A 16,757-nucleotide genomic window follows, 5' to 3' on the forward strand; every position below is an offset into this window, starting at 1 on the left:
CGATGAGCTTTGTAAAAATCGATGCGTTTCAGAAAGGCGGGGCATAGAGGAGAAACAATAATGTACAGTATGTGGAAAATAATGTGTTTTTTTAACTTTAAACCGCATAAACACATTTCATTACACCAAATACACAAAATAATGTTCTTTTTAGCAGCATCATATGACCCCTTTAATGTGAAAATTAAAACACTGAATCTAGTTAAAATGTTCAATATTTTCTACACACTTTTCACATAATAAACACAAGGAAGAATATTTATAAATTTTCATTGTTATGCAGCAATATAACAACATGGTAATGCATATATTTTACTACATACAATACTATAACATTTTGATTTAAAATGCCACAAGACTGACACAGAAGGGAAGAAATTGTTTAATACATTTTTTTTTTTTTTTTTGCGCACAAGAAGTATTCTCGTAGCTTCATAACATTACTGTTGAACCACTGATGTCACATGGACTATTTTAACAATGTCCTTACTACCTTTCTGGGCCTTGTCAGTTGCATTGTTGTCTATGCAGGGTCAGAAAGCTCTCAGATTTCATCGGAAATATCTTAATTTGTGTTCCAAAGATGAACGAAGGTCTTACGGGTTTGGAACGACATGAGGGTGAGTAGTTAGTTGGCTGAACTATCCCTTTAATAGCCAAATAAAAAAGCGCAAGAATGCCTGATTGTAATATTCACAATGTTGCTGTGTTTTACATCACCAGTAAAACCATTGCAAATATCTGATTCATTGCCTACCACTTTTTTCTATAGATGCAGGCCTGAAAATAGGAACCCCTGAGAAATACAAAATGAAGGATTCAAACTGCTATGTCAGCATGTGGGACTGTAAAAAAATCTCTCTCTCAGCAGTGTAATGTAGTGTACCTGGGCTGAAGCAGCAGGTAAAATCGGGGGGTGGGAGGTGGGGAAACAAGCGACCTGACTCAGCCACAGTACCAGCTGTTCCTGCCTTCAGGGGACAGTTTCATTTCACTCTTCGTGCTCCCTACTGAGTGTGCACTATATATGGCACTGAGGGGGAATTCGTGCTTTCAGATTAGAAGATACGGAAGAGTGGGCGACTCAGTGAGGGATTGAGACACAGACCTTTTCAGTGAGCCATAGGGAGACAAAGAGGACAGCACTGTGTGGGTGAGAGAATGTGTTTCAGAGACAGCTTGTCTCTTTCTTGGATTGTGCGCCTGACAAATCAGGCAAAGTTTAGGACTGTGCCACGCTTGTGTGATTTACCAGATATTACAAAAGCTATAGTAAAAGCTATTAGCACAATAACACAACTTCTTTATTGCTTAATTATAAATCATGACTGTTCAAATATTTTATCACCCTCTTGACTTTAAACTGCTGTGTGAAGACTGGATGATGTGCCGTTCTCATGGATTGTCGAAAAGACAAATGGTCTAGTCTCCAGTCGGATCATGAAGGGTCAAGGGTCAAATTGCTTGTTGTAATGACAAACAGTTAAACATGGGTTGCAGCATGACAGATGTTTGTGCCCTGACACCATACTGCACTCTATCATCATCAGGCTTAGTTTAAAGTAGCTGCAAATGGAAATCTATATAAAGGAAATGCTAATTAAGTTGTATTTTATGCCAACTGGGGTCCAGAGTGAGTAATTCTTTGAAAGACAGACTATTTATGTTAAGAGATCTCTCTCTCTCTCTCTCTCTCTCTCTCTCTCTCTCTCTCTCTCTCAATATATATACAGCATATAACCACTATATTTGACAATTATCTTAAAAAAACATCCATAGTATCTTATTTCTTATATACATTTGAGTGGTTTAACCACAAATTATTAAACAAATGATGTTGTGAATGATCAGTCATTATCAGGTTAATTAATTTGATACACAGACTGTGAATAAAGTGTAAATATCAATGTTATGAATGGGAGTTATGGTTGATGTCCTGTGCATATACAGTGGTTGGTTTGAGAGTGTTTGATGTTAGACAGTTACGAGTTGTAAAACCTGTGTGACTGTCCTCTCATATATCATCCCAACACATAAACATGCACTTTCATGCATGCCCTGAATGTCCGGCAGTGGCCTTTAGTGAAGAACCACAACAGAAGTTAAGTGGAACAAACATTCACGCATGTGCAGCATACACACACACACACACACACATTTGCCATCACTGACGCACCCTCGCTTATTCAACCTCAGACATGTTCAACAAATGTGTTTTGTGCCTCTTTATTCACTCCCATGAACACCCTCTCTCTCCACACATATATCCACACGATCTATATATTTTTTCTCTGTGACATGCACACACACATTCACCCCCTCATAACCCTCTGGTTGCAACTGTCCCTCAGGGTGATATGGCCACTAAGACAGGCATATAACAATGCCTTATTAACAGCCATCTCCTATTCTCCTAATCTCCCGTCACACCAGAGGCAGAAACACGTACTCACACAAATGCACACAGGATCAAATCAAATGATAGCTTAACAAGTTCACTAAAACATATTGGTAACACTTTACAATAAGGTCCCATTAGTTACCATTGAATAATGCATTAATTAATAAAAATCTGTTTTAGTTGTTGCAAATGTTGAAATTGTTACAGTATTTATTGATCTTTGTTAACGTTAGTTAATAAAAATACATGTTCATTGTTAGTTGATGTTAGCTCAGGTCCATTAAATAATATGAACAGATGTGATTTGATTATTATTATAACAGTAAACAATTTTGATTTTGATAATGTGTTAGTAAATGTTGAGATTAATAAATTCTTTAGAAATTTTTTTTCATTGGTAGTTCTTGTTTTCTAATGTTGTTAACTAATGTAAATAAATGGAACCTTACTGTAAAGTGTGACATAAAAATTGTATTTAGAATAGTTTTCTTAAATCTCACACACACACACAAAGTCTTGTCTTGTCAGTAAACTTGACTCAACCACTATATAATAATAGTGATAATTAAAATCCAGTGTTTTTGCTATATTGTGTCATCTTTTCATTTAATATTGCTGGAATTGATCAATTAATACATCTCTAAAAAAATGTGAACTAATTGTTTTCACTTCTATTTTTCTTTTTTTCTTTTAAAAGACAGTTTGGTTTTATTTACACCCCTGGCTTCCATATAGGGCAAACATTTTATCTATCTATCTATCTATCTATCTATCTATCTATCTATCTATCTATCTATCTATCTATCTTATCTATCTATCTTATCTATCTTGTCTGTCTGTCTGTCGGTCTCATATTCTGTTATCTATATATTGTAAATGCATATAGGCAATGCTAAATGTAATCTTTGTTATTTAATAAAAACGTAAGTAGGATCATTATAATAAATGATCATAATTTATTTTCATTGACACAACATTTAGTTATACAAATAACATGCATCTAGTTATCTAATGATCTGCATGTCATATTATATAATATAATATTATATTTAGGGCTGGGCAAGTTAAAGTGCACCTATTATGGATTTTTGAAAATTACTTTTCATGCAGTGTGTAACACAGCTCTAAGTGAATGAAAGCACCTGCAAAGTTTTAAATCCAAAAGTGCACCATATATAAAGTTATAGTCTCTCAAAAGAAAGAGTCGACTCTGAATCATTTAAAACGAATCCCAAGCCGTTTCATGTTGACGTCAACATGAAACATTAGCATATTGCCCGCCCACTTGTTGGTGTTTTCGCTTTGGTCTGAATGAAAATGCAAATGTATTCTTTGCCACTAGGTGCCGCTTTTGGAGCGGAAAAATAGTGGTTTCCCCGGTAACACAAAGCAGCGCTGCGCTCACAAACGCTGCTTTCTCAGACATTACAGGCGAGATGAAATGAAAATGAGACCAATCGGACTAATCGCCGCAGATTAGCGTCACGCAAAGGAGGGTTTTGGAAAAATTAATCGTTGAGCGAATCGTTTGGGAGTCGATGAGCAAATAATGTAAAAATACAATGAAAGTGTTTTTTTGACCTTGCATGCATGTCAACATGTTGTAACCAAAATATGAACCTTTCATAACCCATAATAGGGGCACTTTAATGCGTTATTATCACATTAACGCATTAATTAACGCCGACAATTATTTTATCGTGCATTAACAGTTTTTTTATTATTATGAAAGTCCGTTGCTCACTGGCTCTGAATACACATACAGACAAACCATGGGTCACAGGACACTTTGATTGGCCAATGCGTTCCTGAAATCAACAGATCTGTGACTGTCTACATTGCTCTACACGGCTAAATAGACACTTTCTATGCTTACACAGGTTAACCCTTTTTGTTATATTAGTTGTTCTTGTTGCTTTTGTGCAATAGCTGAATTACAATTTATATATTGTTTTTAGATATTTTATGTTTAGACATGTCTATTTTGTGGGAGTCCCGCGAATCATTTTCTTGTCTTGCATCCCGCGCACACACACGAGTCTCAACCCGCCTGCACTCGCCCATCAAGTGTTGTCCCGCGCCGCACTCTGTTGCGTTGGGTCCCGCGATCGTACAGGTCTTTACTCGGAAGGAGCCTGTTATAATGTTATGATCGAGGCTCTGGACTTTGAGCATAACTTTTTTCTCTAACAAACTAGACAAAACGTTAATGCCCTGGCAGTGGCTTTAGCTTTATATTTAATTTGATTACATTAATGTTTAAATTGAGATTTACAAGAAATAATGTAACTATGTAAAGGAAATACTGCTGTAAAAAAAGCATCTTATATGTTTAAAGTGTTTGCAAACAAATGTTATCGCACTTTTGTTCATATAGTAGTACTTTTAAAATAAAAGTGCGCAATACACTACTTTTGAATACATTATTGAATTTTGCACATCATGTGATTAATCGCGATTAATGGCAGAAAATCATGCGATTAAAATTTTTTATCGTTGCCCAGCATTATATTATATTATATATTTGTTGCCGATTTTGGGTTCAGTAAGAATAAAAATGAATACTTTTATTCATCAAGGATGCATTAAATTGTTCAAAAGTGGCAATGATGTTACAAAAGATTTCTATTTCAAATATATGTTGTTCTTTTGAACTTTCAATTCATCTGTGAATCCTGAAAATGTAAATCTATCACGTTTCCACAAAAATATTGGGCAGCACACAGTTTACAACATAATAATAATAATAATAATCAGCTAATAGTCAGAAATGTTTCTTGAGAGGCAAATCGGTATATTAGAATGATTTCTGACATTAAAAGCTGTGAAAAATGATAACAGACACTATTCACTAATGCTATGCTCACATTCTTACTCATAGTTGAGAAATGCATGTAACGATGTGACATCTGTCTCCATATGAATCATGCAGACACAACCTTAACTTCAGCACAACACAGCCTCTAATTAAACCCGACTGATTTAGACTCAAAGCGCCACCATTCTTTCATTCATCAGCTGCACACGAGTGTTTTACTGCAGACGTTTCCTTGTTTACGCTCTTAAAACGTACTCTGAATCCAAGCTCAGAGACAGGCAGCCGTGTCACTCAGTGTTGTTGTGTTGTGGCGAGCCTGTGATTATATAGTGTGGACCAGGTAAAATCGGGGGGTGGGAGGTGGGGAAACAAGCGACCTGACTCAGCCACAGTACCAGCTGTTCCTGCCTTCAGGGGACAGTTTCATTTCACTCTTCGTGCTCCCTACTGAGTGTGCACTATATATGGCACTGAGGGGGAATTCGTGCTTTCAGATTAGAAGATATGGAAGAGTGGGCGACTCAGTGAGGGATTGAGACACAGACCTTTTCAGTGAGCCATAGGGAGACAAAGAGGACAGCACTGTGTGGGTGAGAGAATGTGTTTCAGAGACAGCTTGTCTCTTTCTTGGATTGTGCGCCTGACAAATCAGGCAAAGTTTAGGACTGTGCCACGCTTGTGTGATTTACCAGATATTACAAAAGCTATAGTAAAAGCTATTAGCACAATAACACAACTTCTTTATTGCTTAATTATAAATCATGACTGTTCAAATATTTTATCACCCTCTTGACTTTAAACTGCTGTGTGAAGACTGGATGATGTGCCGTTCTCATGGATTGTCGAAAAGACAAATGGTCTAGTCTCCAGTCGGATCATGAAGGGTCAAGGGTCAAATTGCTTGTTGTAATGACAAACAGTTAAACATGGGTTGCAGCATGACAGATGTTTGTGCCCTGACACCATACTGCACTCTATCATCATCAGGCTTAGTTTAAAGTAGCTGCAAATGGAAATCTATATAAAGGAAATGCTAATTAAGTTGTATTTTATGCCAACTGGGGTCCAGAGTGAGTAATTCTTTGAAAGACAGACTATTTATGTTAAGGGATCTCTCTCTCTCTCTCTCTCTCTCTCTCTCTCTCTCTCTCAATATATATACAGCATATAACCACTATATTTGACAATTATCTTAAAAAAACATCCATAGTATCTTATTTCTTATATACATTTTAGTGGTTTAACCACAAATTATTAAACAAATGATGTTGTGAATGATCAGTCATTATCAGGTTAATTAATTTGATACACAGACTGTGAATAAAGTGTAAATATCAATGTTATGAATGGGAGTTATGGTTGATGTCCTGTGCATATACAGTGGTTGGTTTGAGAGTGTTTGATGTTAGACAGTTACGAGTTGTAAAACCTGTGTGACTGTCCTCTCATATATCATCCCAACACATAAACATGCACTTTCATGCATGCCCTGAATGTCCGGCAGTGGCCTTTAGTGAAGAACCACAACAGAAGTTAATTGGAACAAACATTCACGCATATGCAGCATACACACACACACATTTGCCATCACTGACGCACCCTCGCTTATTCAACCTCAGACATGTTCAACAAATGTGTTTTGTGCCTCTTTATTCACTCCCATGAACACCCTCTCTCTCCACACATATATCCACACGATCTATATATTTTTTCTCTGTGACATGCACACACACATTCACCCCCTCATAACCCTCTGGTTGCAACTGTCCCTCAGGGTGATATGGCCACTAAGACAGGCATATAACAATGCCTTATTAACAGCCATCTCCTATTCTCCTAATCTCCCGTCACACCAGAGGCAGAAACACGTACTCACACAAATGCACACAGGATCAAATCAAATGATAGCTTAACAAGTTCACTAAAACATATTGGTAACACTTTACAATAAGGTCCCATTAGTTACCATTGAATAATGCATTAATTAATAAAAATCTGTTTTAGTTGTTGCAAATGTTGAAATTGTTACAGTATTTATTGATCTTTGTTAACGTTAGTTAATAAAAATACATGTTCATTGTTAGTTGATGTTAGCTCAGGTCCATTAAATAATATGAACAGATGTGATTTGATTATTATTATAACAGTAAACAATTTTGATTTTGATAATGTGTTAGTAAATGTTGAGATTAATAAATTCTTTAGAAATTTTTTTTCATTGGTAGTTCTTGTTTTCTAATGTTGTTAACTAATGTAAATAAATGGAACCTTACTGTAAAGTGTGACATAAAAATTGTATTTAGAATAGTTTTCTTAAATCTCACACACACACACAAAGTCTTGTCTTGTCAGTAAACTTGACTCAACCACTATATAATAATAGTGATAATTAAAATCCAGTGTTTTTGCTATATTGTGTCATCTTTTCATTTAATATTGCTGGAATTGATCAATTAATACATCTCTAAAAAAATGTGAACTAATTGTTTTCACTTCTATTTTTCTTTTTTTCTTTTAAAAGACAGTTTGGTTTTATTTACACCCCTGGCTTCCATATAGGGCAAACATTTTATCTATCTATCTATCTATCTATCTATCTATCTATCTATCTATCTATCTATCTATCTATCTTATCTATCTATCTTATCTATCTTGTCTGTCTGTCTGTCGGTCTCATATTCTGTTATCTATATATTGTAAATGCATATAGGCAATGCTAAATGTAATCTTTGTTATTTAATAAAAACGTAAGTAGGATCATTATAATAAATGATCATAATTTATTTTCATTGACACAACATTTAGTTATACAAATAACATGCATCTAGTTATCTAATGATCTGCATGTCATATTATATAATATAATATTATATTGTATAAAGTGGCACAGCAGTTTATAATGTATTAGTCTATCTGATGATTGTAATAATCTGGAGGGAAAGAGAGAAAGGTTCCACCTGTTCAACCTGAGCTTGTGATGTGCTGGTCAAACAGAAACTCAGCTGTGTTCTCTTCCTGTCTCTCTCTCTCTCTCTGCTCCCGTTTGCATATGTGTGGTGATAATGGAAGAGCAGGCTGCACTCCACCCATCCCCACCCCACTCAAACCAGTCCAGCTGACTATTGACACTCCAAACATTTCCATAGCCTGCCCGCACAAGGAAAAACAGCAGGAAATACAGGGAGGAGGGAAAGAACAGGGCACCACAGACTAGCATCACTCTCTCATACAGTACACACTCACATTTATATAGAAATGTAATACGCACACACATATGAAGTATAGTATTGTAAAGAAAGCTATAGTTCACATTGTATTAATGATTTATTCTATCCGGTGTCACTCATGTTTGTAAATGTGAACTAGACTCTAGTTGAGCTCTTTTAAGTCTTTATGGCAACTGTATAATCTCATGTGGCATGCCTAGTGTTTCCCAACCTTTTTTGACTTGTGTACCTATTGACTTCTATAATTCTTATTCTAATAAACTAAGTTTGTGGATCTTGATAGTTTCAGTAAACATAGATCTGAATTCAATGAATAACAATGCCAGGATCAGTATTTTAGAATGATTTCTGAAGGATCTCCACTGACGACTGGAGTAATCACTGCTGAAAATTCAGCTTTACCATCACAGGAATAAATTGCATTTTAAAATATACAGGTATTTTAAACTGTTATGATATTTCAAAAATATTACTGTTTAACTGCTTGGTGAACATAAGAGACTTTTTGAATGGTGTGTACAGTTCATTATTACAGAGACAAAACATATTTATCTGCCTTCATCTAAATGTAGCAACTAGGTCCACCTTTGAAACAACTTATTTTCTTTTGAGTGACCACGTGGGACATTGGATAAGATTAACAAAAGCCAAATAGCTATTTAGGTAGCATTTTAGGACAGCTTATCAACTGTTTTTGCTTCAGAATCCAAATGTTATATTCGTCATCAGGTGGCTACCTAACACAATAACAAATGTAAACTGTATTTGTGACCCTGGACCACAAAACCAGTCATAAATATCACGGGTGTATTTGTAGCAATAGCCAACAATACATTGTATGTGTCAAAATTATTATTATTTTTATTTATGCCAAAAATCATTATATTAGGTAAAGATCATGTTCTATGAAGATATTTTGTAAATTTCCTACCATAAATATATCAAAACTTAATTTTTGATTAGTAATATGCATTGCTAAGAACTTAATTTGTACAACTTTAAAGGCAATTTTCTCAATATTTTGATTTCTTTGCACCCTCAAAAAAATCGACCCTTATGACTGATTTTGTGGTCCAGGGTCATATTTAATTTATCTGGGTTGCACTAGTTTTACCTGTTTTGTTCAGGGGTTTTTAGGACATGAATAATTTCTGCATAATTTGGCTAGTTTCTTCCAAGTGACATTAATTAGTAGCAATTTAGCATAGAGTTTGAATGGACGAATGGCCTTTAAAGGGTTACTCCACCTAAAAATGTAATACACTTATAATTTACTGACTCTCATGCTGCGCAAAATGTGTATGACTTTAACTAGATGAAAAAAACAATTTTTAGAAATGTAATCCATCTCTATGGCATGAATTGATGTCGTCTGATATGAAATGATAGCTTTATGTAAGAAAAGTACACACATTTTAAACATTTTTAACTATAAACCATCGCTTCTGGCCAACGTGTGTTTCACAACGAGCTGATGTTTACATCAAGCGTGAACTCATGAATTGTGACCTCTTTAAAAGCATTTTCAAAGCTTTAAAAAAAATAAAAAATAAAAAAGTACCAATGGTGTTTCAAGAGGATAGCATTCCAATTGAACTCCATTGTGGTGTAGTACTGTCACTTTTTATGACTCAGTTGATGCATCAAATTCCGCCCTAGATTTTGTTCCCGTTGAACATCCGGTTTCATTTAGAAATACGTCACAGATGGTAGAGTAAAATGAGTTGCGAATACAAATTCCTTTTGAAAAACTTATATGCAAAACAATATGAGAATGGGAATGTGGATAATATTATAAATATTGATATTATAAAGGCTAAAATGAATTTGATATTCTGATCTAAGATGATCTGTAGATGCAGTTTTGTTTTTGTGTACATAAGTGGTTCTCACATTGTGTCATTGTCATATGACTCAAACGTGTGTTACACGTTTGCACTTGAGCTTTATCTTAAGTGCAAATCAAGGATACTGTTTGACATCTTTGTGTAAAGCTTCTGCCTGACAAATAATCTGGTTTGACTTCTAATGAGCACCACCGAGACTAATTACTGGATATTACATGCAGAAGTTGGTATTGTTTCCTCTATTCATCATTCAGGAATATCAGCAAAGAGCCACAATTCGCTCCATTTATCGCCAACCTACTTTTGGTTTCATGTTTCTCTGTTCTTCGATTTCACTCCTCCCTCAGTTCTGATTCTGGAGCCTGTGGAAAGAGACGATCTGAGTGGGAAGACTCTGAAGATCACAGACTTTGGTCTTGCTCGGGAATGGCATCGCACCACGAAGATGAGCGCAGCGGGCACGTATGCCTGGATGGCTCCCGAGGTCATCAAGCTGTCCCTGTTCTCCAAAAGCAGCGATGTGTGGAGGTGAGCTTCCATCCTCGTCTGGACTATCTTTTGCGGCCTAACTAGAGGTTTTGTGGCTGATTATAGTCTTTTTCGTGTCAGTTTTGGAGTGTTACTCTGGGAGCTGCTGACTGGTGAGGTGCCATACCGTGAAATCGATGCTTTGGCTGTGGCCTATGGAGTTGCCATGAACAAGTTGACCCTTCCCATCCCCTCCACCTGCCCTGAGGCCTTTGCACAGCTGCTGGGAGGTAAGAACAGTTATGGTTGAACCACATGAAACACTGACCTTTGAGATATCCACTCTTTATTTCATAGCATCATTATTTATGTCTCTCTCTCTCTCTGTAGAGTGTTGGTGTCCTAACCCACATGGACGTCCTTCTTTTGGAAGTATCTTGAACAGGCTGGTGGACATTGAGCAATCAGCCATGTTTCAGATGCCGCTCGAGTCTTTCCATTCCCTGCAGGAAGACTGGAGGCTGGAGATCCAGCAAATGTTTGATGAATTGCGAGCAAAAGAGAAGGTTAGGACCATAAACTGATGTTTGTTTTATATTTAATACAACTCAAGGAGAAAGTACGAGTGGCAAGTGGTGAACTTCTGAAATCTTTTCAGTGCAGTATAAAAAAAATATATATATATATAGATATACTGTATATAGAGTGGGGGAAAACGCCCCCCCTTAAGGACTGTGTAATTTTTTTCTGTGAAACAAAAGTTAAATGTGTTCAGAAAAATTATCATAGTTTTAGTGACAATGACATAAATTATAAACAAAGTATGAAAAATGTCCAGAGTTTTCATGTTATTAGATTTTTAACAAAAATTGAATTTGTACCAAGGGGGTGTTTTACAGCAAAATCAGAGTACAGACAGTTCCCTTTCATGGGAACTTCGAAATGCGTCCTCTAGGGGTCGCTATGGGGAACGCCTCGTCGTGACCCGTGTCTGAAGCATACATTGAAAAAACACCAACTCGTTGGCCGGCGACAGCCATGACGTCACTACCGGTGCGACTATAGTATAAATAGGCGCCGGGAGCTACACACTCTACCCTCTCTCTCTCTCTCTCTCTCTTTCTATATATATTGATATTTAAACCATTTGCACAATAAATATGGATCACCATTTACCCTATATTATCAACCAGCACTATAATCCCTAGGGGTGCTCCGATCAGGGTTTTTGAGGCCGATCACAGATCGCCGATCACAGAAAGCAGTATTTGCTGATACCGATCACCGATACCAATCTTTTTAAAGCCTTCTTTTTATCATTTATATTTATTTATAGTGATACTCCAATCAGGATTTTTAGACATTTATTCAGGGCCTGAATTTCATTTTTGAAAATGGGGGGAATTCCCCTCTTAGGTGACTCTTGTGAGAGGGGAAGCAGCACGGACTGTGGTTTCACACAGGAGTCCACTACTGATCCGTGGCTGTTTACCACAAACGCAACATTTAATGATAAATCCAAACATTGTCACTGAAAATGCTTTTTCAGCATTGCAATTCTTTTTTTACACAGTACAGTAATACTCAGACATGTTTAAACACAATAAACATAAACAACACATTATTCAATGCTTTTTACTTTTGCATTTACTTCTAGATTTATATATTAAGTTGCTCAAGCAAGTGGCAAAACATTGAAACTACTTTTCTTACGTTATCACAAACTTATTGACAGAAATAGTCAGCTCTACTGCCTTTCCTTTTGCATTGAAATCTTTATTACAAGCAATCCTGCAGTTCATAAAGAACTTTGTTTTCCTTCCTCCACGAGTGCCATCTATTATTGCTTATCTAAAAGTGCTCTTTCCCTTTAAACCTAGCCAAAAAGCCATATGTGTTGACTGTGAAACACAGTAGACTTTAATAATATGCATTTATGGTGTAATTACTACATTTTCGTGTCAATACATGTTCATATTTACTGCAAACAATGTGCTGTTACTTAAATTCAGGTCTGGAAACGATCTCTGCACTGCTGCAGACGCGCCACTCCTGGAACGCACTGCCGGACACCAACCGTGTGCAGTGTGCACGCTTTATTAATCCGTTAACATGAGCGTGGAAAAAATACGCACCACATACGCACTGCAAATGTGAACCTGACATTATGTGTGTGCGCTGCGAGGGTGCATGAGCGCACGGTCTCCAGAAGTGCGCGCGAGCGCTTAATGGTTAAACACTGGCAAGAATTAAAATGTAATGCAATTTATAAACTTTAGTGACGCTTGTGACACTGCCTCGATTGTGCAAGTGACAATTCCTTTGTCAACTGTGCAGCGTGCAGCTCGCTTATAGACAGATGCGATGTGATTTGAAGCCATTTGCGTGTTTTGAGAGAGAAAGAGAGCGCGTGCAGTGATTCACTCACGCTGTTTGTGAAATTACGTCTCACACAAGGTTTTCAAATGAATTTATAAGTTATTTAATGAAGAAATATGACGGTGAGTACCTCACCTTCAGCATTATAATGATTTCACCTGCTCCAGACAGAGACTGAGATGGTGCCGCTGCATGTCGTGCAAACCTCTCAAGGCAGCGTCATCAGCTTGAGATCATTTTTTTTTTGAGATCGGCCTTTTTGGAGACTGCCGATCAATCATCCCAAAGCGATTATCGGCCGATAGTGATCGGTAGCCGATCAATCGGAGCACCCCTAATAATCCCATATAATTTACACATTTAACCATATAAATAATATTATAATTTATATTAATATACTCCGTCTCATTGAAGTCTTGTAAATTTAGGTTTTTAATTTTTTTTAAAATTTGAAATAACAAAGTACAGTAATAATACAGTATTTTTTATTTTTGCTTTATTTCTGTACTGTCAATTAGCAACCAATACCAAATTAGAATTTTAAATTAGAATTTTTTTTAATTTAAAAAGAATGCTAAAATAAATACAAATAAATAATTGTTGTTTTATAAAGTATAAAATTTGGGGTTGGTTGGATGTTTTAATGTTTTCTCTTATTTTCAGCAAAGGCTCCATTTATTTGATCAAAATACAGTCATAACAGTAATATTTTCAAAATATTATGATAACTTTAACTGTTGAAAATTTTATTATAAAACTTTTTTTTTTAAATGGCTTCATGTTTTCAGAAATCATTCTAAAATGCTGATTTGGTGCTCAAGAAAATGTTCTTATTATCAGCATTGAAAACATTGCGTAATATTTTTGTAGAAATCGTGCTTTGTTTTTCTCAGTATTCTTTGATGAATAGAAAGTTCAAAAGAACAGCATTTATCTGAAATTTGAAGATATACTTTTTAAACAATGTGAAAGTTTCTACTCTCACCTTTGATCAATTTAATGTCCTTGCTGAATAAAAGTTGCTGGAAAAAAACTTACTAACTCCAAACATTTAAATGGTATTGTACATTTACATATATATATTTGATAAATTTAGGATCTAATAAAGATACAGATTAGGTGGTTAAGACTACAATGTATGTTTACACACAATTATTGTGAACCTATATACAACAGGCAGAGGTAGAAAGAGTACGAAATTATTCTACTCAAGTAAAAGTACCATTACATTAATTAAATTTTACTTTAAGGGGTCATAGGATGCTACATGCACTTTTACAAGTTGTTTGAACTGAAATATGTGTTGGCAGTGTGTGTACACAACCACCCTATAATGATAAAAATCCCCCCAGTGTTTTTTTTTTATCTCGTTAAATGTTTTCCCCTTTCTCAAATCGAGTCTGGAAACGATCTCTGCACTGCTGCAGACGCGCCACTCCTGGAACGCACTGCCGGACACCAACCGTGTGCAGTGTGCACGCTTTATTAATCCGTTAACATGAGCGTGGAAAAAATACGCACCACATACGCACTGCAAATGTGAACCTGACATTATGTGTGTGCGCTGCGAGGGTGCATGAGCGCACGGTCTCCAGAAGTGCGCGCGAGCGCTTAATGGTTAAACACTGGCAAGAATTAAAATGTAATGCAATTTATAAACTTTAGTGACGCTTGTGACACTGCCTCGATTGTGCAAGTGACAATTCCTTTGTCAACTGTGCAGCGTGCAGCTCGCTTATAGACAGATGCGATGTGATTTGAAGCCATTTGCGTGTTTTGAGAGAGAAAGAGAGCGCGTGCAGTGATTCACTCACGCTGTTTGTGAAATTACGTCTCACACAAGGTTTTCAAATGAATTTATAAGTTATTTAATGAAGAAATATGACGGTGAGTACCTCACCTTCAGCATTATAATGATTTCACCTGCTCCAGACAGAGACTGAGATGGTGCCGCTGCATGTCGTGCAAACCTCTCAAGGCAGCGTCATCAGCTTGAGATCATTTTTTTTTTGAGATCGGCCTTTTTGGAGACTGCCGATCAATCATCCCAAAGCGATTATCGGCCGATAGTGATCGGTAGCCGATCAATCGGAGCACCCCTAATAATCCCATATAATTTACACATTTAACCATATAAATAATATTATAATTTATATTAATATACTCAGTCTCATTGAAGTCTTGTAAATTTAGGTTTTTAAATTTTTTTTAAATTTGAAATAACAAAGTACAGTAATAATACAGTATTTTTTATTTTTGCTTTATTTCTGTACTGTCAATTAGCAACCAATACCAAATTAGAATTTTAAATTAGAATTTTTTTTAATTTAAAAAGAATGCTAAAATAAATACAAATAAATAATTGTTGTTTTATAAAGTATAAAATTTGGGGTTGGTTGGATGTTTTAATGTTTTCTCTTATTTTCAGCAAAGGCTCCATTTATTTGATCAAAATACAGTCATAACAGTAATATTTTCAAAATATTATGATAACTTTAACTGTTGAAAATTTTATTATAAAACTTTTTTTTTTAAATGGCATCATGTTTTCAGAAATCATTCTAAAATGCTGATTTGGTGCTCAAGAAAATGTTCTTATTATCAGCATTGAAAACATTGCATAATATTTTTGTAGAAATCGTGCTTTGTTTTTCTCAGTATTCTTTGATGAATAGAAAGTTCAAAAGAACAGCATTTATCTGAAATTTGAAGATATACTTTTTAAACAATGTGAAAGTTTCTACTCTCACCTTTGATCAATTTAATGTCCTTGCTGAATAAAAGTTGCTGGAAAAAAACTTACTAACTCCAAACATTTAAATGGTATTGTACATTTACATATATATATTTGATAAATTTAGGATCTAATAAAGATACAGATTAGGTGGTTAAGACTACAATGTATGTTTACACACAATTATTGTGAACCTATATACAACAGGCAGAGGTAGAAAGTACAAAATTATTCTACTCAAGTAAAAGTACCATTACATTAATTAAATTTTACTTATCCCCCCAGTTTTATCTCGTTAAATGTTTTCCCCTTTCTCAAATCGAGCCGATCTCAGATGCCTGTCTGTGTGACGTCATGACGTCACACCCCTCCCACGATAGTTTGATTGACAGTAGCGTTTCAGCATAGACTGGACTGGTGTCTTACCTTATACCCACCCTGAGTGAGCTGTCATCAGTCCGCCATTGTATCACCGCCGGAGCAGATGTAGACAAGAATGACTCCTAACAAGTGATTGAGGTGTTCTGTTGTTGGATGTAATAATGAACATAGCAGTCCTCATTTACTCCTGACATCTGAGCCGCTGAACTCGCAGTGGATTTCGTTTGTTTCTGAAGGGAATGCTCCCCTGATCTGCCTAAATGTGTCTTATGTTCGCACGAATCATTCATGATCCAGCCTCATCTACAGAAGAAGTGAGTATAATGTTTTGTAATGAATCTTTGCAAATCGCCTTTCCTAATAATGTGCTAATTAGCAGGTTTCACGATGAATTCCACTCATGTTTAGTACATGTTAACTCAAAGATTCGTAGAAAAAATATAAACGTTGTAAGGTAAGGTAAGGTAAGGCATGTTATTTGCAATTATGTGTTGTGGCTGGG

The 16,757-nt window shown here is 35.9% G+C and overlaps 1 protein-coding gene across 2 annotated transcripts in view; it reads left to right on the forward strand.

Moving 5' to 3' along the window:
* map3k10 (mitogen-activated protein kinase kinase kinase 10) overlaps positions 1 to 16,757 on the forward strand; it is a 49,904-nt gene that overhangs the window by 16,900 nt on the left and 16,247 nt on the right. For both annotated transcript variants that reach the window (XM_016237013.1, XM_016237012.1), the window contains exons 2-4: positions 10,641 to 10,821; positions 10,903 to 11,051; positions 11,152 to 11,327. In XM_016237013.1, the coding sequence (XP_016092499.1) occupies positions 10,641 to 10,821; positions 10,903 to 11,051; positions 11,152 to 11,327 (506 nt within the window). The remainder of the gene's footprint in view (positions 1 to 10,640; positions 10,822 to 10,902; positions 11,052 to 11,151; positions 11,328 to 16,757) is intronic.

This window comes from Sinocyclocheilus grahami, unplaced genomic scaffold, assembly GCF_001515645.1.
Source record: "Sinocyclocheilus grahami isolate Dianchi unplaced genomic scaffold, SAMN03320097.WGS_v1.1 scaffold503.1, whole genome shotgun sequence".
NCBI lineage: Eukaryota > Metazoa > Chordata > Actinopteri > Cypriniformes > Cyprinidae > Sinocyclocheilus > Sinocyclocheilus grahami.